The 26,420-nt window shown below is 43.1% G+C and overlaps 1 protein-coding gene across 4 annotated transcripts in view; it reads right to left on the reverse strand.

Annotated features, from left to right (window-relative positions):
• The window catches only part of LOC105256369 (homeobox protein cut), a 136,879-nt gene that overhangs the window by 56,794 nt on the left and 53,665 nt on the right, over nt 1-26,420 (reverse strand). For all 4 annotated transcript variants that reach the window (XM_011266216.3, XM_011266215.3, XM_011266213.3 and 1 more), the window contains exon 3: nt 8,262-8,462. In XM_011266216.3, the coding sequence (XP_011264518.2) occupies nt 8,262-8,462 (201 nt within the window). The remainder of the gene's footprint in view (nt 1-8,261; nt 8,463-26,420) is intronic.

The following is a 26,420-nucleotide window of genomic DNA, read 5'->3' on the forward strand; positions in this document are numbered from 1 at the left end:
AAATCATGGAAGAGAACAAGTTACATATCGCGAGTTTTTATGTGTTGAATTTAAAATTTACGAAATGAATTATATTTAATGAGATAATATGGTAGCAAGGTGGATTTCAGATGAGATGTACGCAAATGTAATATTTAAAAAATTTCTATATTCCGTATTGTATTGATATTGCAAAGTTATATAACACAGGCACACAGTATAATTTCTCCTAAGGATACATACACTATGAAACTGCGTTAGATTATTTTCTGCAATTGAGTAAACATTTCTGTAGATGTCAATTAAAAATTTATTGAAAAATGCCAAATAAAGTAAAGTACATAAGGTAAATTTAATTAAAGTACGAAAAATATAGAAACATGTGTGTGCCGACGATGTTTAAATCTTGTGCATATAATACACATATCGATAATTTATTATTTTTAAAATAAAAAAAAATCTCTTGATCGCGCGTGGAATAAACTTACATGTGTCATTCTCGTTTTACGTATAAAGCATCAAAAACTTGTATCGGTAAATATAATTTTTAAAACGCGTCATTCACGCATGATTCATAATTAAGATCTTACTTAGGAACACACTTATATAATCGTAAAGGCTCCAATTTTTTCCCGCCCACCGATGAGTCTGTCAGTTCAACGTAAGTCTAATTTGTTTTATGGCGCATGGCGCCGCGGATATTTCGCGGATAAGTATACGCCGTTATACGCTATATATCCGTTATATATACCGTGTATACATATAGACACGTAATCACCGTGCCGGAGGCACGATAAAATTTGTCGTTTCGTCCGAGCCGCGATCCGATTGTTTGTCGCGCCGTATCGCCGTGTGTTGCGCAGTCGATTGCTCCTTATCGCGCTAATTATCAGTAAATCTTCCTATCAGAGTAAATATGGTAATATCGTTATGGATATACTTGCGGTCCTATCATCGGCGTTACCAATATGGCCGTCGTTACCGATATCTCGATTCATATATCGCTACATAATCACCTTTGATCGTAAATTGCGCCGCACAAATTGGTTAATACGAATCTATCTTTTGTAACGGCATTTATTTTAATATTAATAATTTGAGAAAATATCATTTTCAAAGAGAGACGGAGCAATAGTGTAATTATTAAATTATAATTTAATTTTTATTTATGCAGTATAACATATCTAATATTAAATTTATAAATTATATAAAAAATATAAAATAAATAGATATATAATTTGAACATAATATTTAGACAAAAAACATGGTTCTAACAATCTGTGTGCGACGCTCATGTCATCGATATCACAATCATATTGATATCTGAATATTGTTAGTGCGACGTTTTGATAATTTAATTGCCTTTATAAAAGCACGTGTAAATTTTACGAGTAACTTGAAATCGTCATTAAAATACAAGGCAAAAGGAAAAAAGGAATTCCGGCGTTGCTCAAAGAGATTTATCTGTCATCGTTACTGCAGTCACACCGGAAGTACAAAACGATAAAGTATTCGGTATTTCAGATTGTCGACTGAGCTTCTATTTATAGAAGAAAAGATGACACTCCGTTCTACAAAGTGACTGGCAGATTTTTGAAAGTCGAGCTATTGATTTATGCACATTTAATTACAAGCACGTAATTAATAAATAAAAAATTTCTGTTGCCCATGCAAAAGTTATGTCCGAATTGCTGTGCATTTACCAATAAAAACACTTTATCTGTTCCGAATGAATGTTTCGGGTGCAATTTTACAGACAGATGTTACGAGAGAAGGAGATACCCTGCTGTGTGCCTTTTGCGCGAAACGGCAAGTCGCAAAGTTACTTCCCCCCCCCCCCCCGTAATAATCTCACTTCGTAGGACGATACACGGGAATAGGATATGAGAAGAAGGAGCGCGGATAACGCACTCGGTTATTTTTCGATCTACCGCGTTCGGTACATTAGCCAACGTGTTTTGAAACACTCGCCAAGCGTATTTTCCTTGGCACGAGTACCAACGGTGTCTCTTTCATCTCGCTACGCTGCCAGAAGTTCTACACTTCTCGCTCTCTCCCCCTACTCGCATTTTCTTTATCGTCCCTTAAGTATCTCGCGAAAGAAGACGATCCGAAATAAAATAATTCTAAATTTCGCCGAAGTCGTTAAGGACTCATTTGCGATACAATTCTCGGAGACGTAAAATCGCTCGGGTTTCGCGCTGTTATTATTGTCATTATTATTACATACAGTTGCTATTAACGAATAATTAATAGATATCCAAAGAACCGTTATACTTTCCGATATAATTGCGTCAATAATATGCAAATGAATTATTTATTACGCTGCAACGATCAATTGACTGAGTTTCCACCATGCCTTTTGGCAGCAATCACTGTCAATCACCTCCATGCATCGCGTTTGCGTTATCCCGAGATAATCGGTGAAATATTTGAGAAACGATGACAGGTAGGTTGGATAATTAATAATTTCCATTTGCAATGAATGCAAATTAAACTCGTGTTACGCAGTTACCTAATAATCGTATATTTTCCGCAACTTAAAATTGTTGTTTGTAAAAAATAAAACGAGATGCTTTTTATCTCTATCGTGTAAAATTTCAACGTCTTTTAATATTGGAATTTTATATAATTAATTATTCTCAGATGACGTGTACGCTATCCAACTTATATTGAAATTTGACGAATAATGTCAACCAAATATTCGGAGATTCTCTTTATTATTCGTTGATAAAGCATGCCCATGATAACCTGACGTAAATACGACAAAAGATTCGCGACACGTGGAACGTTACGGATAAATAAATATCTATTAAATTTGCAGATAAATAAATATGTACAAGTTATAAAGCTGCCAGATTCTGGCGTTTAATTAAGATCAAGCAGGTGCGGGAGGCGAGACGGGAGAGAGGGAAGGAGGGGGCGGTCGACGCGGCAAAATGCCGAAGATAAGTACAGCAACAAAATAGCGAGGATTTAGAACCGCAGCCGTGACGAATTCAATTTGTCGCCGCGACACAAGCTACACAAAGGCCCGAAGGCTCTCTGCCACCTCGGCAACGCGTATGTTATCATTGCCACTATATCCAATTCCTCCAGCAACAGAGAGGCGAGGAAACATCAATGTTGATGGAACTCGAAGACTAAACATCGGGAACATTTCCGCTACTGTAATTTATTGTTCAGCCGTTGTTCGCATTGGGAGATAAATCTAGATGAGACATTTGAAGAGTGTGTACCTTGTGTATATACTCGTTAATAATTATACACGTGTTGAAGGTGTTCGACGAATACTCGATAGAATCTCTCGTCTTACGGTCTAAAAATTGGCACAGATGTGCCAACGCCGTCGTTATCGTGACAGTTTAAGCAGAGCAAACATCGCTAGAGCCTCACTTTGTTGAGGAACCTAATCGAGGATTCGCAAACGTCTGCTACCGTGGCATCGAATCGAGCACGCTCGTCCTACATCGATTCGATACTGTTCGTCGCGTGATTACGCGACAGGAAGCGGAAACGATGAATCGCCGACGAGCGCGCTTATCGCGTCGCTTTATCCATCGCGCTAATTTTTATTATTGCCATGTTTATAGGAAGTTGCGCGGTCGCGACGATTTTAACATCTGGCCACATCCTATCCGGGAAAAAAGCCTCCCTCCCTCCCTCTCTCTCTCTCTCTCCCTCTTTCCACCTCTCGCGATCTCCATCTCCGACTAATAATACTGCAAATAATTCCGTATCTGCCTGTATCGAATTTAAATTTGACGTTCAAACGTTTCGTAGGTGTCACGTGCGAGTGACACGCAGACCTAACGAAACCGGCGCCGAAAATAAAGAAATCTCCGCATTTTCTGGCAACCTCCGCGTGTTGCTCGCTACGGGACCGTGATTCAGACGCGCGACAAGAGTGATTTATTTGCGGAATGGCGAACAGGGCGCTTCTCGGAGCGCACGATTTAAATACGCGAAACGCGAGCCTGTCTTCGGGGGTGACGGACAGGGTGTCGCGGGGACAGCGAGGATCGTTCACAATGTCTTGTTGAAATTACAGGCATGCCGTGACGGAGCATTCGGCCGATGGTGCGGCCGGAGCTACGACTTGTATACGACAACGATGGCTCTAAAGCGTTGAGATAATGAGCCGCGGGACACGAACGACGGCTGCATTCGCAAATTATCGCCACTTCGTTTCGCGGGTGGATAATATATTTACGCGAAAAGCAAAACGGCGGCGTACGTATGCCGCTCGCGAACGGAGCAATCGTCAAGAATATTTATTTCCAATTTCGTGACGGCGCAATCATAATCGAGAGCAGAGAAAATTCTTTCAACTAGAAAAGTACACGCGAAAAAGAGATCGCTAGCTCCCCCAAGATTAATTATTCAAGGTTGTCGAGAAACAATTTAGCCTGTAGTGATGTAAAAACTTGTTGATCGAAGTCGCAAAGTCGATTGATAAGTAATAAGTAATAGGTAAATAAAATGATAATTCTTATCAGCCGAGAAGAAAGATAGCTGATACTACTTGACGTCTTGCTTCATGACGTTTTTTTCAAATAAATAAGAGAAGTTTCTAGATTATGTCTCCGATATCAAGTGACGAGAATGTTATTAATATACTGGAAAGCACGCATGTCACTAACCAAAGTAACGGATACGCGGAAATGAAGTATGCATTTAGAGACATGTTTCTCTTTAATATCTATTGTCCGACATATGTCATTAAGAAACACATAAAATGAAATAATTTTAAATTAAATTATTTAAATTATTCGTAATACATAATACGTGTACTAGAAAACGCTCTAAAAAGACCGAGAAATTCATATTTTATTTGCATAATTTTTCGCATTCAGTCGATTGACGCGTCAGACATCCAAGACTATTAGCGGAATAATAAGGATCCACAGTTACGCGAGATGTATACATCGACACATACGTGTCTGATAATTATCGATCCGTCATAAACTAACGTACTTCCAAAGTCTCCATAATTCATGAACGTACTCCCGAGTATCGCGAGACTAACCCTTCCTCCTCTCCGAGACATCCCCCGTCCTCGTTCCTCTTTCGGAGACACTATCGCATTATTTACTCCTCATTATCGTCCTTAAATCATCCCGTTGTTCGGGAGGGACTTCCATTACCTCTCTTTAATCGACGAATAATAAAAATCATTCCGGCGCGCGATGGCTTCTCAATAAAGACATTGTCCGTGGAACAAATTCTTATCCGTTAAAAGACGTCGTCGGTGAGAACAGAACGCGCGCCATCCCCTTTCTCCTCTCTCTTTCTCTCTCGTCCCCCTCGGAGACAAGAGAACGGACGAGGACAAGGACCAAGGATACGACGACGACAAGAGGAGGGACGGGATCGGAGATTATCGGCTCCGGGATTACAACGGGCTCCAAGGCTTCGAAACAAACGATTTTCCTCGCGCGGGAATAGAGGTACAGAGGAAGGGCGGATGGTTGACGATGGTTGAAGGCGATGGAAAAGGAGGAGTGGTTGTTATTGGCTCTAAGGAGGATACTTATTGAACTCTTAGCGGCGTTTTTATCACTCCTTTCTCACGCGCGCGCCGCTTTAAGTGTTTTTGGCTTTGTTTAAAGGCTCGCGTACACCCGCCCCCACCTTCGCTCGCGCCGCCGTTTTCACCCCTCTCGCATTATACACCCTTAACAGGTTACGCTTCCTTCTACCCTTCCCCCTTTCCCCCTATCGCACTCCTTTTCCTTTACCGCAAGATTTTTACGGGCTCGACCTCCTTGCACGCCGCTTCGTAAACCACGCAAAGTGCACGGCACTAAAGGGTGCAACTACCACTTAGGCTCTTCCTGACCACTTCCGGGAGAAAAAAAGGCTTCGAGTAGCGGCGGATAACTCGTATTCTGTATTATCTCTCCAAGATTTATCGACCTGACTGGCTCTATATACCTTCAATTGGCAGTTTAATCTACATAACGCGATTTCTTCTTCTATACCTTGATATGTATGTATAAAAAGACAGATTGTCTTTTTTCCTAACATTAATTAATCACTATTATCTTTACATTTTTTATCATTTATAACAATATATGCGCATCTATTTGTACAAAATTAATAATGTTATAAATAATAATAAGTCTCTTAAAAGTATATTCAAATTTTGCGCAAATCCCATTCAATGGTGGCTCGTCCGCCAGATATATAGGTGCAGTATTTTCCGCTTACTGCATACATTTGCGCGCAATTATGTACGTGCAATTAATCGGCTTTGATTGCGCATCTGCGAGAAGCGTATACTCGGCATACCTCGCGACGGTATATCCCCATTCCTAGATGAAACAAAACGGAAAAGAGGTCGAAATCACCTGTCACTGGAGACGACCGTAGTTTATTAGGCCGAATATTCGGCGGTAAAAGTGAGGGATGACCGTCATTATCTTCATTCATCCGCGTCGCGCGGCAGCTGCGCTCGTTTCAACTCGGGACTGCAGCGGGCGGTTAAGCGAGCAGAGCGCAGTTCGCGCAGTTTCTCGGCAAGGCGGTTCGCGGCTATTTTTGCGCCGAGACCGAAACCGCGCGCGAATGCGGCGGCGCCCCTCCCCCGGGTTATTTACCCTCCCGATAAATATACGATAATGTTATCGCGCGCGGGGTTCCGAAGGAAACCGCGGACCGGCGAATCGTAATAAAAGGTCCGCCGCCGCATTCCGGCGTTTTAACGACCCGAGCGAGCGCCCGTACCCCAAAGTCCCATGCCGTTACTAAATATATATCGGGAGGATGCGTCTATTCAACCGGGCGCGACCACGTTAATGGACAACAAGAGCGCGCTACCGAGAAAGAGGGAGAGAGGTGGGAGGAGGGGAGAGGGAGAAAGGGATACGGCTCGATCTCCGGCGCTTATACGCTTTTCCAAATTGACTTCGTTATCTATTTCGATAGCTGATCAGACTATCGTTCGTTACACGTTCGCTACTCGTGTAGCTGCGAGCGCAGGGTTTGCGTGGTTCCGCGGGAGCGAGTAATTTGAAACGTTTATCGCGAATCTAGGTCCCGATCGTGTATCTTTCGCGGAAAAAATGCCACGCGAGAGTTGTGAAACGGCTTCACCCGAATTCATTATCTGCCGCTCGTACGCCAATCATGTTGCTACTATTAAATGCAATTCGCCATGCGAAATCTACAACCGCCGCTTTCTCTATAATTCGTGTATATGTAAGTCTACGTTGTAAATATATATAATTTGCGAAATATTAGCGTAAAATTATATGACACGATGCACGAAAAAATAGCTCGATCTCTGTGTAATACAACTTGATATTGCATATACCTGTTACGATCAATATCATGTTCACACAATCTTTAGAATAGCGAATATTTTTTTTTAAATATATACCTTACAATAAAATAATTTTTTCAACGTAACACGATATTGAATAAAACTATTATTAAGATAAAAATGATTGCTTGCACGTCATCTTATTATCTATCAAATCAATTTATACAAATCAATTGATTGCAACGCTAACAAATATTTTTCCACGCTCACATTAAAGCGTCAATAAATTAGCTTTCGAAAAATCTGTCAAAATTTGCAATCTGTAACCGTGCGAGCATCATCAATTAAAAAAATTTGATTGAAATTTGAAGGTGTCTGCGCGATGACAACAGTCAGGTATAAAGGGATGAGTGCCAGGCATGCATGCGGTATACGAACGTGATTGCGTGGAACAGAGTGATGCGGGCGAATGAACAAGGAGGGGGGGACAATAAACCACCGTATACGGATATCGAACACAAGTAAGCAACGTTAGTCATTCACCTCGACATGCCGCGACTCACGCATGTCTGCGCGCGGAAATCGCGCTAACATACACGCGGTGGTTTTGCACGCTACAACCCCCGAGTTGGTTAAGCCGCGCGACCGCTCGTGAACGAATGTTCGATTTATCAGTCCTTTCGTAAGCTGTGAGAATCTGCCTCGTTTGTATATGCCACTGTCCGATGCCATATTATCATCCACGCGCGATTGTTAATAAAAAAAAATTCATAAAAAATATATATATATATTTCTCTTCAAAGACAATCTATTGGACGAGATTATTTTTAATATGTATTACTCAATATTTAATTAAAAATAGGAAAGAATAAAATAATACGTTAACAAATATATACGGATATATAAAGAGAGAAGTTCTCACAAGGACTCCTCTGAGATTACAATCAGCATTTCGCATGGCATTACACGAGAGAGCAACATTTTAGCGGAAGGGTTCAAGTTTGATCCAACTCACCTCTTTGTCTTTGGCCTGCAGTTCCTGCTCGAGGTTGCTGTTCGGCGTCCTTCTGGGATTGCTGGCATCGTGTACCTGCTGTTGATCGCTTCCCTGCGGAGGCTGAGACAATTGGTGTCCCTCAGTCTTGGAATTGCTGTCATTCGTTGCGGCGAGCTGTTCTTTCAATGCGGCTATTTCTTTCTCCGCCGAAGTTGCTCTCTGAAACGAGAGAAGGAGAGAATATAATGAGTGCCTCACGAGCGTTAACATTCGTAATTTATATCAGCACGATTCGCTCGACGAGAGAAAAAGAACTCGAATTTGCGTTTTTAATTCTCTCGTCGACCTAATCGAGCGCGAGCGAGAGATCGCATTATGTTAAATACAGTACTGATTCGAGTCGCGCCATCCACGATATAAATGAGCGATATATTGGCAGGATATTCTTTATAAATTCCATTGATATAACTTGTGTAAATTCTTTATATCGCAGACGTTCGGTGAACTAGTTTCAAGATTAATTAACCGAAGAGCAAAAAAACTCTCTCTTTCGCTATCTTCGATTTAGTAATAATAACCGATAGCCGAGACATATATATATTTCGAAAATTCACGCGACTGTACACGTGGTTTAATTCGGAAATTCAGGACGCAAGTTCGAAATTAACGGTACAGACATTTGCGCTCGATGCAAATTTTTGCGCGTCGTTCCCGATCGTTAAATTACCGTTTCGGGGCCGTGCGACGCGAAATCAATCAATTCTCGCCGGCTGCACCTAATTTCGCGGCTACGAAAAGCCGGCAAAAATAGAAACGACGGCCCGCCGAGCCGTCGTGCGAGATCGCTTTGATATTCTCAGCGCAGGAAATAGCGAGCTGGGCCTCGCGGTTTCTTAGATCCCGAACATTGTAATGCACACCCTCGCCGTCATTCCCTGCAATATAATTTTTTCAATTCTGACATCGAAATTTGAGATCATAACAATTTTACATGTATATCGAGTCAGTTTCCGGTGTATGTGTGATAAGATTACGATTGTAATATCTAAACGAGAATTATCTTGTTCCAAGGAATATGACACACGTCACGTGGCTAATCACAGTAGCAAATATGCGTATTATCTGTCGATATATTTTTACGTATTTATCTATTAATTGACGTGCATAATTCAAACGCAGTTGTCGTCGTGAAATATCCCAGTCATAATAATTAGCCTCGTGCGTCATACCTTTCTGTTGAAAGCGCTCGTGCATGTCGGCGTGTAAAAGCACGACGCGCTGACAAGCGCGACCAAGGTGTAATTCTCTCTCGCTCGCGAGGAGGCCATTAACGACGAAATATTTTCAGCGATTGCGTCTGCCTTTGCTAGATCTGCGGCAAAGCGCTCGTTAATTAGCATGCCAATCGCGACGCCTGCCGACGTTACCTCTGCACCGATGTTTCGCGACTGTAAAGCACAAACGACTGTCTTAAGCGCGGAGACATGTGACGCGGAAATCAAAAATGCTTTCGAAAAGAACAAAGCACAGTTGATACGAAAATAACGAAGGTATCCGGGCTAAGAGAGGGTTTACCTTTATAAATTTTTCTCCGTAAAGTATTCAATAAACACTGTTCCGCGTTTTTCTTACTTGGGCATTAATTATACAACTTTCATAGACAAAGTAACTCGACTACTCAAACGCCCCCTCTCTTCCATAGACGTAGTAATCCCAAGTGATCCAACAGTACAAATGCTGCGCGAAATTAGAAAGAGAGGGAGAGCTTCTCTTTCCGTTTCTCTCTTCTTCTAACGTATAATTGAAGACAGATAAAAAAGCAATATCCGTACACACGCGTGCCACTTGCGCCACAGATAAGGAAGCGCGCGATCTATTTTACACTTGACATGCTCTCTTCTTTCCGCTCTTCTGGTCGCCTTCGCGACAATCCGATAGAGGGCGATTCAGGAAGATTCTCGCGATCGTTGGCCCAATTCAAACAAGTTGACAGTTGAAGACATGTTTTTACATGTTCGCGTCGCGTCGGATTTTGTCAATCGACTTTTCGCGATTCGTTGAGGTAATCGATAATAAATCGACTTATTAACGATAGCCCTTCCCGCCGAAGAGTAAGTACTTCGTATTTCGCGTGCGTGACGTATATTTTATCACGCGTTAAGCAGATTTGTTCGAAGCAAACTGCACGGATATAATCACGTTAATGGCGTCCTTCTCGAAAGTTGGATGCAAAGCGAAAAATTCTCGAAATCGATCGATTCTGGTAAGTTCGAATAATTATACTAAAACCTCGATTAATCTCGCGACGTAAATAAGGAAAGCTCGTCGATTCGAATATAATCGTCAATAATATTCAGGTTAATACGATTAATTTCGAGTCAAAGTGCACGGCTACCGTGTGAAAATAGAATTGGTAGCGTCGAAAATCTGGGGCATTAATTGCTTACGAAGCGCGAAAAAGCGGCGTAAATAAAAGCCAATGATATCTCAATCGCGCGACTCTTCTTGCTCATCGGATTTCTTTTTCAGCTTATGTAAACACGGATATCGCCAAGTAGCGGCATCGGCCGCCTATCGATCTGTCAGTGTGTGTGACGTCTCGCGAGACACACATATGGCGTCGCGAGTGGTCGGAGAGAAGCGAGGACGAGAGGACGAGAGGACGAGAGCGTGCTGCGAGAGCGGACAGAATCTCGGAGACAAGGAGAGAGGAGAAGGAGAAACAGAGGCACCAGGCTACAGCAGGCAAGTAATGACCCATTGTTTCCTGCAAAAAGCCTTGACGATGTTATCGATAATTGCGAAATGATACGGGAAGCATAAATACATATCCGAGAGAGCGAGCGAGCCGTAATATACGGCTGTTCTAATAGCGGATGCGTATCGATAGCTGCCGTCTGGTATGGCACATCCTGCGTATTTGTCACGTGGACATACGTCAGGAAACGGTGCGCGCCGGCGGGGGGAATTCCGAGGACTCGCGGCGCGATAGAGAGAGAATCGAGAGAGGATCGCCGATAACGATCGTCCTCCCGCGCGAAACGACCGCGATCGTTATATTAACAGCGGAAGTCGTTGGAGGATAATGGTTTTCTTCAAACGTCCCGATCGAGCGTCGCGTAACGCGTGATTCGAGCGCGAAAGATCCCGGCGAGGATGATTTATAACACCGAAACGCATATTGCATCGATGCGCATCGCGTTATTATTACGCTAAACATTCGAGCATCGCGCGAATAAGCGCGAACGGCGATAATTTGTAATTAAACTGCATTACGATGTACGGCTAATTTATATTTCCTATCATTACATACATTTTTGCATCGCCGGAAATAGGAGGCAAAACGCACTTTTACAAAAAAGCGTTGTGATATAAGGATCGCATCGTGCGATGCGATAATATCGCTCTAATGTTTTCGCTTTAATGAGAAACGATATGAATAAATTAAATTGCAGCGGAGATAAATTCCTTTATTTCTCGATGTTTAACATTCGCTCGGATAATATTGTTCGACGTTGTAGCGAATGAATAATACGTGTAAGATAAATATAAACTCTCAAGAAAAGAAATCACCGAACAATAATAATCGTTGCTAAGAGTCCAAATTTATTTTGGGACAAACAATAATAATTTTAATAACGAGATCGCGATATCGGGAATAATAGATCGGACGTACGATGTTGGCGCGCGGGCAACTTTACATTATCCTATAGCGGCAATATAAGTATCCCCGTTATAGTTTCGTAGAATAATCGATCGCCTTCAACATGACGGATGTCTGGTAAAAACTGACGTGGTTCGGTTCTGTTGCGTGTATGCCATATAAGGCACCGAATCATTCGCCGCCTCGGCCGAGAGAAAGAGAGAGACAGAGAGAGAGAGAGATAGTGCTCTTAAGGCCGCGTTGCCCATAGCGATATTTTACCGTCGAATTCGTAATTATTTTAATTGGCTCCAGATGCTAATTAATGACCTAAACATATGCCGCGTTATATAGATCCGGCCCGATAGGGCGGCCTATGCCGCCGTCACCCCGGAGGCAGGGATCGGGGTGAGAACGCATGTGTTTGTCATTACATGCACTACGACGATTTTATCGCTTCTGAATAACATCCTCTGCCCCCTGCCGTCCCCTCCCCCCTCCCCGTACCCACCGCTCTACACCTTTCGCCGCGAACGCAGAAAGCGTCGATCGTCGATTAATATAAAGTGCTTTCGCATCAATTTGTAATGTCACTATCCCGTTGAAAGAATATATAAACGCTCGTTAATCATCCGATAAATTTCTAGAGCGTGCATGTAAAATTGCGATATTACATCGATTTCATTGATCTGACAAATAAATTGACCTTTAACTGGTCAAATCGTGTAGTTCTAAGATTACGCTATCGTTGAGAACTTGATAACGTCGGGATAAAATGACAAAGTTGCCGTACTCGTCGCGGATTGTTCGCGTCAGCGAGAAAAAACTTATCGAGGCAGCTGTGGGTCGGGCCGCGAAAGGAATCGCGAGCGTAACAAAATACTCGGAGCGGATTTCGTGACGCGATCGAATTACTTCGTTACGTCGGATCGGCGATCGGGGCGCCCGTCGTCCTCTCGTCTATCATTACGAGATGCTACTGGCAGCCGCCGATTTCGATTCGATCGTCCGACAGCATCGATTACGCTATCCGACAGTTCCTCGACCCGGGGAGCGAGAAGGGAGGATATACCGAGGTATCGCGATGCGTGCCCCGACACTCTCCTTCGATCGGGTTGATCGCCGTGTTCGGCTGAATCGAGCCTCGACGTTTCGTCTCGGCCTCGACGTCCGTCTTACACCCCTTTCGCAAATTGACGGTTATCCGACCTCCACGGTGCCCAGCCGCGTCGATCGATCGGCACTCACCGATTCGACATAGGAACGTGGGGGAATCTCGGTGCTTCCTGCATCGTGCTCGGTGCAAGAACTCTAACTGCGGAATTACACCTATACACGGTCACGCACTTTGTGAGCGGCGATCGCCGCTTCTCTACCGCCCGGGACGAAAGTCGAAAGAATCGATTTCCGACGCGCTATCGCATTGTACACGTAATGGCCGACTGTAAATGCGTTTGGATGGGATACGTTTCACTCGTTTCGCATCGCCGCGATCGCTCGAGCTATCTTTTATCGGACCGTTTGTTGTATACGCATATCGCGGTATTAATTTATTACCCGCAGGTTTACCGCTGTCGCTTTTTTATTTCCAAAGTTTTTTCCTCGGATTTATTTTATAAACATTTTCAATTCGCGCGAATAAATTTGTAGAAACTTGAATAACGATGAAAAATGGCGAGGAAAAATGATAGCGCGAGATACATTCTCGACAGTTTTGAAAATTATGAAAATTGGCAGACGAATAGGATTTGTATATCTTCGAGATTGACTGGTGGGATATTAATCTCTTCGCAGTCAATTTCAGGTAACTCCGGAGAATAAGATTTTTCGACTCCTCTTTCCTTTTTACCTTTCTCTCTCAGCTATCGAGCAAAGAAGATTGAGAATGGCAAAAAGCAGCGGCTCTTTCAGACGATTCGACCGCCGCGAGTCAGGTTTACCTCGGATCATTATAAAGTCTCAAGGTTTAACAATAAAAGCGCGACGGAGATTTAAAATTAAAGCTCGGACGAAAAACTTTGCCACTTTACGACCACTCCCTTTATAGATAACGTTTATGTAAAAATCATTTATTGCCATTCGAGAATAACTGGAATTATCGGTGCTCCTTTTTGCGCGATAAAAAAAACCTATATACTTATACTCGCGTGTAGGTTGACACAAACATTTGCCCCGGCATTTGCCCCGAATCGAACGCCGAGCGTTCTTTGTGCGCCCAACGCAGAATCTCGAATAGATCACGCGCCTCTCCTCGGTCGCATCTATTTTTATCTGCGCGCCCGGTATCATCGACACCATTCTTCTTTTTCTTCGTTTATTTCTCGCCGGTTGACTAATATAAGAAGCACGGGGAATTCCGAGGCAAACGGAATCGCAGATTCGGCCAGATTTCGCTCGCGCGAGATGTAAATTACAGATAAGACGAATAATGAACGATATAATAAGCGCGATAAAATGTCGCAGACGGTGAGTCGTAAGATCTCTTCTTCGAATCGAGCCGTAAGGTCTCTCTTCGAAGCCAAATGTCAAGTTTGCGCGAGATAAGATTCGCTCACACGAGTGTGTGTGTCGCTGGCAAAAAATATAATATTATGCTCTACTGCTAAATCAATAGACTATTATTATCGCTTTTACGATAGAGAAGGAAACGTTCCGCAAATTGTGGCGTATTTATGATTTCGCACTCTTGCGTGACGCTCTCCCCGCGCTCGATATATATGCATAAAAATACATCATTCTCCCTATCGTCTTGAAATAGCGCAACTTTTCTCCAACTATATATATTTTAAAACGCGCGCGTAGACGAGCTAATAGAGTGCATTCCATCAATTCTCCGATATCGCCTTTCCGTGACAAACAATGACAAACGAGTAATCGTGGAAAGTACGAAGTAACGTCGCGGTAGGCGGGAGCGAGGAAATTTATGCGGGCATAAAGAAGCGTAATGCGTCGCTTTTGACTTACAACCGCTTGTAACACATTGAGATCGCACGTATTCATTGAGGTTTACCTTTTGCATGAAGCGCGCCTCGAATGTGTGAGCGCGCAAATCAAGTCGCGAATTAAACGTCGTGACCCATATTTCGATCGTCCGCGCTGTCCGGGCCGTGTCTGAATGTTTATTAAAACTACATCGATATTTTTACGACGGATGTTCGGGCGAGTTAAAGTTATCGCACCGTCGATCGATAGGTCGCTGCTCGATCGCGCGTCACGGCGGCGTCGCGACGACGGGCGCGTGTAATCGCGGTTGTCCACGAAAACCCTTCGCCCTTCGGTCGGCGGCATTACGAGGCGACAGAGAAACGGGGCAAACAAACATAGAAAGAGTAGGAAAGGAGAGTGCCTTATATCAGGCGCCTTTATAATCTCCCACAAGGTTACGAAGAGAGTGAAAGATGGGAGATGGGGGAGAGGAACGAGGAGATGGGGATACGCGGATCAGCCGTTTATGACTACCGACGTTATATTTTTTTAGAAGGAGTTTGAGAAAGAAAGAGAGAGAGAGAGAGAAGGAAGGGGAGAGGCAAGGGAGAAAGATAGAGAGGAAGAGAAAAGCGGGAAGGCTCGCGATATTTCAAATTTTCTCATTACACCTCGAGGTGCGAATGATCTCCCTCTCTCTCTCACACCCTCCCTTGATCTCTCCCGTTTTCTCTCCGTCCCTTCCTTTCATCCTGCTTCGTCTCTCTCCCTCTGTCCTTGCCGTTTGCTCTATCTAGCGCAAATCCTCCGCGCCACCGATACAACGTGGCGTCATTCCATCCCCCAATCACCTCCCCACAATCCCCCTCTTCAATCTCACACCAACCAGCCATCAGAGTGAACCCCTCTTGTATTTATTATTAAGATATCGATCGGCTCTAAACCCTGGTACGTACTGCAATATGCGGCTGGCAACGCGGGAGACATATACGAGAAGTCGCCAAAGAGAAGAGAAAGCCAAACGGCTTCTATGAGTCCTCCCCCCTCTTCCTATCTTCAGTCGGAATCATTTTCGTTAACGTACATCGTTTATATGTTCGAACATCACAAGCGAAGAGCGTGTGCGATCACTATCACTAATCATGTCGCTACGCTTTCTCGTTACATTTTTAAACGCTGACATGCAAAAATAATAATATTTCACATTTCACGATTAATATTTAGCATATATATGATTCAAATTAATGGATTGTATTCTGACATTACACTGTATAATGCGAATAAATAAGCATTTCAGTCCAAAATTAGAACAGACGATAAAAATATTCAATATCATACGCAGACGTAAAAATCTAGACAAAATTTATATATAAATATTTCCCCAATACGTAGCATATATATATGTATATACATTATTAAATATAGATATTAAATATAGATATTAAATATAGATTTTATTTACCAAGGAAGAGAAATAGAAAATTATATTTGAGATCCATTAATCTCGTAGGATAATAAATGCGCTATCGTATTGTCTTAAGAGAGACATTTTTCCAAGGGTCATTGACCGTTTGCCGCGCTCTTTGCTCCGAGCATACGCATATGCGCGGGCTCTTAATAGCTAAGGACGATCGTCCATGTGGTACAGGGAGCAGGTTCCCACGTGCACCGACCACTTCGAACGTAGACGATGCAATCCGTTACGCGGTGGGAGGGAAGAGGTAGAACGAGCTTCCCGAGCACAAATAGAGGAGGCTGTTTCCCTCGATACTCGGACGCGTCGGGACGGCAATATTTAAGAAATGTCAATACGTCGTTCAGCCGGGGGGTGTCGGCTGAAGAGTTTGGAACGGAAGCCGGGAACGGATAATATACCGGCGGCTGTGCGGCAAACCAGCCTCGGGGCATTGGTTAAAAAATAAAGAAACGCCTTTGATGTTCCCCGTTGTCCTAATGAAAAATTAAAGCCCTTTCTTAAACATCATTAGACACGAGCACTCTTTCAAGTCTCTTCCTAGTCTCCCTTCTCCTCTTCTTATCTTATCTTTGGTCTTTCTTTCCTCCCACTTTACGATATGCCTGAAGCATCCAATCACGGGCTCTTGTTTTGGATTCGCGTTGACGCGATGCGATGCCTCGAAAGAGATAGCTTCGCAGCGACTTTTGAAAATACACCGATATCCACATAATAATCTACGCCTCGAGCCAAGATCGATAATGTCATTTTATCTAACTATAATACAATCAACATCTATATTGCTAATGCATTTGCAGTTGCTATTGAATTCTAATTCGACATATCTGCATAGTACCATCATTATGTAGCATTATGCATTGCGGAGAAATGAGTCTTGTATTTCCAAACTGATGTGTAAGTCACTTTGTGAAATTAGATTAAATTCGGATAACATTAAATCGACCTAATGTATTAATTTTGTATTAAGGATACTTTTATTGAAAAATATTTCAAATTTTATCTCTACATCTCACAATCAGAGTCTCGATATAAACGCTTCATGTATATATATATATATATATATATATATATATATATATATATATATATATAAAGAAATAATGGCATTAATGTCTAAAAAACTGTTCCTTCATCCTCGACAATGAAACGGTGGAATTCCCCGATTCAATTTAACGAGCAATGTAAACGTCCGGGTGTAATATATGTAGTATCCGAACACGCTTCTCGTGTCTCTCCGTCTGCAACGTTGTAGCGAGTTATATCGGTGTCTTTGGAATGCATAAGCGCGACAGCGGCGACGAAACAGGACCGGATATCTTCTCACGCGCACTGCACTAATAAATCATGATGGCAGCGGAAAAAAAGATCGGTGATCATCTGCCAAGGAGAAGCAGCAGCAGAAAACACGAAGCGATCCGCTGCGAGGGGGATCTTTCTTTCTCGCGTCGCGTCGGCGTTGATTTCCTCTGCCAACGCAAGAAGAACAAAAAACGTGGTCTCGATGACGTTTCTCTTTTAACGGTTGCCGAACCAAACTTGGTTTTTCGAGAAGCATGAAAGAAAAGTTCGAGAAGTAAAAAAAACTATACTCTTGTACTCGTTAATATTGTTAATTGTTCGAGCGCATGAAGAAATTTCAGTCAAACTATATGTGCAATGATCTTTTCAAATTCTACAAATCGATGGGATAAGAATAAAAGAACTATTTATACATTTTTTTAAATGTCGCGATAGGAGATAACGAATATCGCGTATGTCGTACCGTTCACGAAGATATCTTCGATTTTCGACATATTACTCGCTATGAATATAATTTGTATTATACAACGAGCATCTCTACCATCGGTAAATTGTTCGCGCAAGGGAAGGCGGAATGACGCGTCCGCGTATACGCGAGGAGAGAGATGCAGACGCTAGCTGGGACAGACGCCATAAATATCGGGGCGTTCTTATATTTTCATCACGGCCATCATTAAAATTTATGTTATGATCAGAAGTGCACGTATATATCAGAGGACGCGTACCGCCGCGGCGGCGTCGCGTCGTTCGCTGCGAAAAAGAGGGAGAGACGCGGGACAGAAGAAGGGGTGGGTGGCAGAGCTTGAGAGAGGGGTAGGTGGTAATATTGTAATCTATGTGTGGAAGAACGCGCGGGAAGAGAAACAGAGGAGAGATGAAAAAGTAGCCTGAATGGCAGGCACCCCGTTGTAAGGGGGTAGTTTTCGGCCGGGGCGGCACGCCGGGGACTTTCGCGCGCGGGGGCGAACGCGGAGAAAAGAGGAGCGAGAAGGGTGGCGAACGGAAACAATGACGTCTATATCAAATCCCTGTTCTTCTTTTTTCCATCCGCACTTCCTCACCTCCTATGATTTTTTCTCTCTCTCTCTCTCTCTCTTTCTCTCTCTCGCGCGCGCGCTCTCCCTTTTTCTCTTTCGCTCTTTCTCTCACACATATACTCGGTTTTTTTTTCATCTCCCTGTCTCTCCACCCGCGGGGTGCCATTAGACCCCCACGGCGGTCCCATAAAAATATAGCCCGTATTGTGCTCGCTCAGGTACCGATCCTCGCGCACTAAAAGTAACCTACTGTCTCCCACGTGTGAAACGTATATTCGCATGCACACATGCCCGCGTCTGACTGCTACTATATGTGTACGTTTATTCGCGTGTCAAGTTACCGGACATCGACGACTCTAATACCGGAGACGATCGTTTGTGAACTGCGGCTCTGCGTTAATAAGCTTTTTAATTGAGTATAATCAGGCTGTCGAGAGAAAGAAGGGAGAGGGAGAATCAGCCAGCTGCGCTGCTATACTCGTAATAATATTTTATGCACGTTTTTTATTCGTCGAGAGCTTCGGGAGTGTCGCTTGCGCGAGTAGAACGATTCCGACAACATACGCGCGAAATTACCAGTATTGATAATTGTATGTCGTAATAACTCGTGGAATCTATAAATATGTCCACTCGCGATGATGACGAGTTCGTGGTCCGATGATAATATTCGAATATTGTTTTACGTTGGCCGCCATCAGCGTGTCGATCGACGCGCAATTAAAAGAGCAAGACATGTCAATGTTTCGAATATAATGGAGATAATTTTGCATAATATTAATTATTCGGTTTTTCTTTCCAAAAAATAACATTTAATTAATTTCCGTAAATTTATGGCTTACTTGCGCGTGATATCAGTTGATTAGTTCTGAATTCGCAAAACTCATCGAGCGTGGAATAGATCCGGCGAGTCGAGAGAATCGTAATAACGTAAAATCTCAGGGAGCGTGGTATATAGTTTAATCGACAAAAAAAAAAGAAAGAAAAATAGAGCGCGGTGCAAAAACCAGCGCGAGCATCTGAACAACCGGCACCGTGATCAGTCGGCTCAGGACAGATCACAAAGATGATTCGCTTTTGGCGGAGGGCCATTGTCGTCCGTTGGACCGAGCAGAATCGAAATGGCAAACGGTAACTCGATTGCTCGGCCTGCACACGGATTGCGAATTATTTCTCCTGTGGTGGCGTGCTCATTCCGCGGCCAAACAATCGTGATCGATTCATGCAAATTTCAACAATCGTCCCATCCTCTTCGCCCCCCCCCCTCCCCTCCCCTCCCTCGCTCTCTCTCTCTCTCTTGCCCTTTCTCGTTTTCCCTCACCCCCGCGGTCCTGCATTCATCGTCCCTTTGCTGATTCCGCCGCGCCGTATATCGAGTCCTCCATTGTTCGCAGCGAAATTCGTTTCTGTACGGCACGAGCCTCGAGTGTTTTCCTGGCTACACGTGCGGTCGATCGGCTAACCCGCTAACTTCTCTTCTTTCGCGGAAACAAAAAAAAAAGAGAGAGTACCGCGTACAATCGCGAGCGAAGCTCGAATCAGAGTTAACGCGCGAGAAATAATGTCGGAGATGATTAAGCGATGGCAGGTTTTTACATTTTTGTCGGAGTAATTTAACATTTTCTGTAGCGCTGTTCCAACATCTTATTTCCTAATATGATGCTGCTGTATATAAATCGTCAGTATATAATTATAAATATTGTGAATACTAGTAAGAATGTAGCGTTGCGAGGTTTTTTCATCTGTCGATAATTAACTTTTTCAATAAAATATATGTATAACAACGGCATACTTCGATGCTTATAATCGAGCCTCTCGTTCAATCTCGGAATTAAAACGCGAAGAGTAATCACGCCGTTACTGCGTAATCAAACTTTATAATACCCCAGGAGAAATAAAGAAAAATAAATCGAGTCTTAACAGGTTAATAAACGTCTTCTCTCCCTTCGTGAACCTCCTCCCTCCTCCCCCTCGCCATCGCCATCATCTCGTCTGCTCGTTACCTATCTCGGTTCTCTCGTTCCTCCCCCCTTTCAGTCCTCGTCCTTCTCCGCACTTTTGACGCTTCGCCCTGGAAATCCTTTGATTCTCATCTTTTCGGGAGGCTTGGAAACGTCGATGCGCCTCTTGCATGAAAAGGGGTTCCTCCCAGGACGTCCCCTGATTGGGACGATAAAAGAGACCCCCGGTTAAACGTGGAAAGGGTAAAGAGAGAAGGAGGTAAAACACTAATTAGTTATCAAAGGGCGAGGAAGGGTTTGGTGACAAAATAGTAGATCCTGGAACCCGCGCGCACCCTCTTCCGCTAACCCGTCCACACCTCCCCGCTACCCCCTTCCCTCCTCTTGCTTGTCTAGCGGATATACTACCACCGTCACCACCATAACCCCAACCTTCATTCTATCAAGCTCTTCTCCCCGCGCTCCTACTAGCACCCATCCAACACCTCCGTATCTCCCTCCGTCCCGCTCTCGAGCCTCCTTTCGCCCCCTTCTCCCTATCGCGCTCTGTCTTTGGATGGCATCCCCCACAGTGTCTTAATACTCTCGGGAGAACGGCCCTGTATTGATTTTCGAATCATTAATTCTACGTCTAATCAGAACTTGCGCCAGATATACGTACGCGCGCCTGTGTACTGTACGTATATACACGTATAGAGGTGTACAACGCTGAAGAGGGGAGGGGGAAGGGGACGCCGGCTGATGACGCCTGCGATACTGGCGGATGGGAGCCGCGTTTGCTCTTGACTGGTACGTCAAACTCCGGACGCGCACCGCGAGCGCATGCCGATATACGCTGACAGATTTGTGCCGACGAGTATAGGTGATTCATAAGTAGGAAGGCGGTGCGCGCCTTCATCGATTCAGGAGAGTCGACGAGCGAATCGAGAAATCGCGCTGATATACGCTTCGTCTTGGCGGCGAACGTCGACGAATGACGACGACGACGTTCAATATTACCTCGAATAGATTAGGAGATATGAAGCAATGCAAGATATATCTATTATACTTAATTAACGAATGAATGTAACGTTAAATTTTGTTTCCACGTTAAATGAGTCACCGCATAAAATAGCCGCGTGTGAGAAACTAGGATGTTTTATCCCGGTTATCTTGGTATTCTACGGTTTATTATAATGAGGTGTTTTGCAAATTTAGAAAATAGATCGTTGACCTGAAATTCCAAAATTCAATTCCCGCAACGTCTATCTATCCGATCAGTTGTTTGTCAATCCAACGAGCGTGAGTGAAAGCATTGTACGAAAATATCCAAAATTCATTCCCGGTCTTCCTCGGATGAATCTTTCATCTCTACACATCGATCACGCTATAACGATTGCAGATATTCTCGATATTGTACATTAATAACTTGTATAATTCATTCTAAAGATACGTTAAAAAATTACTAATTTTATTTCTCGAGAAAATAATTTTTCTTCGTTTTTGAAATTTCATTCTTAAATAATGTGACTCGCGTTGCGCGCGGACAGTTACGAAAACACTCTAAAGCGTTAAGCGTTTTGATTTGTATTCCTTGGGAGTGTTTGCGCCAAAGATCAAAGCTGCAAAATCGAATTCGTGGATTCAGCCAGAAATGAAAGACGAGCTGCCTCGTGACTCATCGACCGTCGACGATTCTCGATTCTCGATTGCGAGTTAGTCACTGCCCGATTTCTTCTCGATGGCGCAAATTCACGTTATCGTATGAAATCTATCGGAAGGTCGATTCCCAGAACGAATCATATGTAACGTCGCAAATAGGCCTAATTATAACGATGACTAACGCTGACAGGCGAGAGTCGACGTATGCAGCGCTGATCGGCCGGAGGATTCTACGCGATTCGAATTGTCTCGCAATTAGCCGGAACACTCTGGTAGCCGATAATAAAAAGTAATTGCCTCGCCGTCTTTGAAGCTCGTAAAAACAGCAGCTCGCATGTCTTTCGTTCGATTCGATAGAGCCGTTAATTGCGTTACGAGCTTTATTATCGGCGAATTAATTATATTGATTTATCAACGGAGGGGGAGGGAGAAGAACAATTAGGGCAGGTAAATTAACAGAACAAGAACAGCGTATCGCGCACTTTAATAATACATAATTAATTTAACGCATTACCACACTAGAGGGTAAAATGATCGGATTTCCGCGCGTATATACAATATACGCAGCGAGAACGAAGCGCATCAAGTTTCGCGATTGCAACGCGGTGCAGAAGTCGATGGAAATATTTTAATAGGATCGTCAGCGACTTTATTAACATTGCGCTTGTCCCCGTCGGGCCGTTTTATCTCGCGAAGAGAGAAAACGGCTCGAAAGCGAATTAATTCGATCGCCACGCCGTGGCCGGCATCTACATATACGCCTCGCCATAACAGATCACATTAAAATTCATTCGTACGGATAATACTAATTAACCGGAGAGATCGGCAACTCCCCGTAGGAGTTTCCGCGACGATTACCGACCCGGCCGCGTAAGAACGGGCGTTACGCACCTAACGGTGGAAAATTGCCAATTTTCCCGATAATGAAAACTCCCGTCGTGGTTAATTCAATTCCCTTAATTTCTCCGCATTGAATTCTGAACCGAGGAGCTTAGAGCGAGAGCGCGCGGCGGAAAGATTACGATTGGAAATGTTACGATTGAAATCACTTGGCCCGCTCGGGCGCCTCGCTAAAGGAAATTTCGTTCATTCGCTCGTTATTACGCACGCCGGATAAATTACAAGGCGATTGCCCGGGCCGCGATGTCGCGAAATCGCCAGTTACAGCGCCGTGTAATTTCCCAATTCAATCTTGCATTATCGAAGTGGCCGCAGTTGCGTAGCGAATCAATTCTCCTCTGTTATGTATTGTGTTTGTGATAAAATTATGCGATACAATTGTACGAACAGACATGTCGATGAATATCATTATATGAACATTGGATGTTTAACCATATTCACATTGACGGCTTCATTTATCTCCAAACTATCATTTCCCGTTGGCAATTTAATATCTTTCTTCCATACTTGTACGCAACAATTGTTTTCTCTATTAATTATCCATGTTCGATGATTCGCGTTTATTCGGTTTATTTAAGTTATTCGATCAAGATAAAACCACCTCCAAATGGTATTGACATAAGACGAGTTTGTCTCTACTACTCTTTCTCTCTCTAATTTTTCCTTTCATTTGACGCGATCGCGAACAAAAGATGGCAAAGTACGATTTATGTTCACTTTGATAACGAAATATCATTGCGTTGAGATACAGAAGAATTATAATATTTAATTCTTGATTATACATTTTGTTGATTTCATATTATACAAACAGTTTAGAACGTCAAACGTCTATGCATTACTTTGTAATGATTCTAACTCATTAGATTAGTTTTCTTCGAGTTATATTATATCGCAAAGCACATATTTGCTCTATTGAAATATGGCGAGGAAATTCGCAGTACTTCTTATCATTTATGTAACGAAATATTAAGCAGAACTAATATGTCGATTGTCAGCGTATATAACGAGCGATACTGTGAAAGGGGGTTTCGAATAAGCGATATCCGCATATAATAAATAAACTAGTATCGTTTCTAATTTATCGCAATTAGAACGAAGTTTCTTGCGATCGATGAACGAATTCCGTTAATTTTGTCCATTTATAAGACACAGATATTTATAAGTAAAGTTGTCGTGCCTGTTGTTCTGAATTATTTAAGTTTGAATTAATTATATCGCGAATAAAGTAGCATTAATTTTGCACAAACTACGTATCTGTCGATCTGATCGATCTTAATTAACCAGACAATTGATTTGGCTCATTATTACGATAAGTCATATGTATTCGAAAAATGTTTTGCTTATGTAAGTAATTTTTTTTCTTTTTCTTTTTCTTACGTATATACGCGGTACAGTTTTTCATAAAAAAATCATTAAATGATAAAGTAATATAGTCGACGTTATATATTTCGTGTTTAAAAACGAGTAATATTCAACAATTAATATTCAGGCAATTCAAATTTTCCGATACAAGTTGCGAGACACGTTGACCGCAAGTGTGATGAGAGATCAACGTCGCGCGTGAGTGTATCGAACGAATATCGCACGTACACCTCCAAGTGTATAATTGAATGCATTCACACGACACACGACACGCAATCGATGCGGTATCGAGGACAGGGGGCGGCCTGGCGAGAAAAACGGGGGTGCGTTGGCAAAGAAGAACGCAAGGGGATCCTCTATCGATTTTATCCATGTTTTAAATTATTACCCGCTCATTGTGGCCGTCGTGTGTGGGTGAAGGGGCGATGTATCGGTCAACGGAAAGGGTTAAGGGGGTAGCGAGCCAAGCTTACCGCGGCTTTTTTGTTTCGACGCTCGTGGGTATCGAGACAAGCGAAAAGACGAGAGAAAAACGAATAAAGGGACGCGGGGGTAAACGGCAAAGAGTTACGGGGAAAACGATCTTGTTCTCGGTAATCAGCCTGTCTCCTGAGAGAGACAATTTTTTTTTCGAGCTTTCCCCCTTTGTCGCAGTTATGCGTTGCGACGTACCGAATGCGTGGCTGCGTCGAGATAAAAAAATACTCTCGACGAGAGCTTCGCCCTCCATTGGGACTCGTTGTAGCGTGGAATAGTGTTGATTTCATTTTCGCGTTAATCCGTCTCGGTAATCGGAAATACCACATATCACAGAAATAGAAATCCTTTCCCTTATCCGCACGAGTGTGTATTAGAAACGAAGAAAAAAAATTTCTTGCCCAACGAAATAAAGACTTTCATCGGTGAAAAAGATGTCGAATCTGTAAAGTTTCAAAATTATGCGGGCTTTTTGCACAATTTTTTGTTTAATCGGATTCACAAGTCGCGACACTTACGAAATAATGGTCGATGAACTTTGACAGAATGTGCCGTTCGCGTTACTCCGTTTCATCGTTAGATCCATCGTTGCGACGTTACAAAACTTATCATCCACGATCTAATTTAAAAATAAAAAAAAACAAATAGGAATGATCGATGAACTGGCACGCTATCACAATTTCCAAGCAACGATCAAGCCATAACAGGCTTCGAAGGCCGGTTATCGAGCGATTTCTGAGACGCGGGACAACTTGGATTTTCGCGTAGCGAAAGAAATGTGGCAGGTGATAAAGAATGTAGAAAAGACTATAAAACGAGTACAAGATGAGGGAGAAAGAAAGAGAAAGAAAGAGAGAAAAGACAGAAAAGGAAGTATGGAACTGAAAATCGTTCCTACCGTCGGGATTTCAAAGCTGTGGACGCGACTGACGACGAGGGTGGTAATAAGGCTGAAGAGCGAAACTCTGGGGTTCGAATCAAAGGATTGCCAAGCTGTATGGCTAAGCGAGAGAGGGGAGGTTAGTGAGAGCGAGGAGGGGAAGAGGAGCGATAGGGAAACTCGGTTAATTATCTTTATCAATCATTATAGAAACCCATTCCTCGAAAAATGCCTTTTTCTCTCCCTCCTCGTCGCTCCCCTTCCTCCATATATTATGGCTATGATTTTATCGTTCAGTTTGCGATGCTCTGTATAATCATAACACAACGCACATAAAAGTAAGAATATTACCGGATACGGGCGAGTAAAAATGTTAAATGTTATTTGAGTGAGAGTTAATTACACCGTGCGTTCTCTCGCGCGATTGGAACGCGGAATGGAATTATTACATTCGCGGCTGCGTTTCATTTTTCCGATTGACGAGAAATAAAAAGGGCGGATATTCGACGACCGGTAGATACTTGTCATTCTAGGCATTTACTATTTCTTTTTTTTTTGTTGCGTGTTACGGTTTTGTT

Source organism: Camponotus floridanus, unplaced genomic scaffold (assembly GCF_003227725.1).
Source record: "Camponotus floridanus strain SB8 unplaced genomic scaffold, Cflo_v7.5 scaffold25, whole genome shotgun sequence".
Classification (NCBI taxonomy): domain Eukaryota; kingdom Metazoa; phylum Arthropoda; class Insecta; order Hymenoptera; family Formicidae; genus Camponotus; species Camponotus floridanus.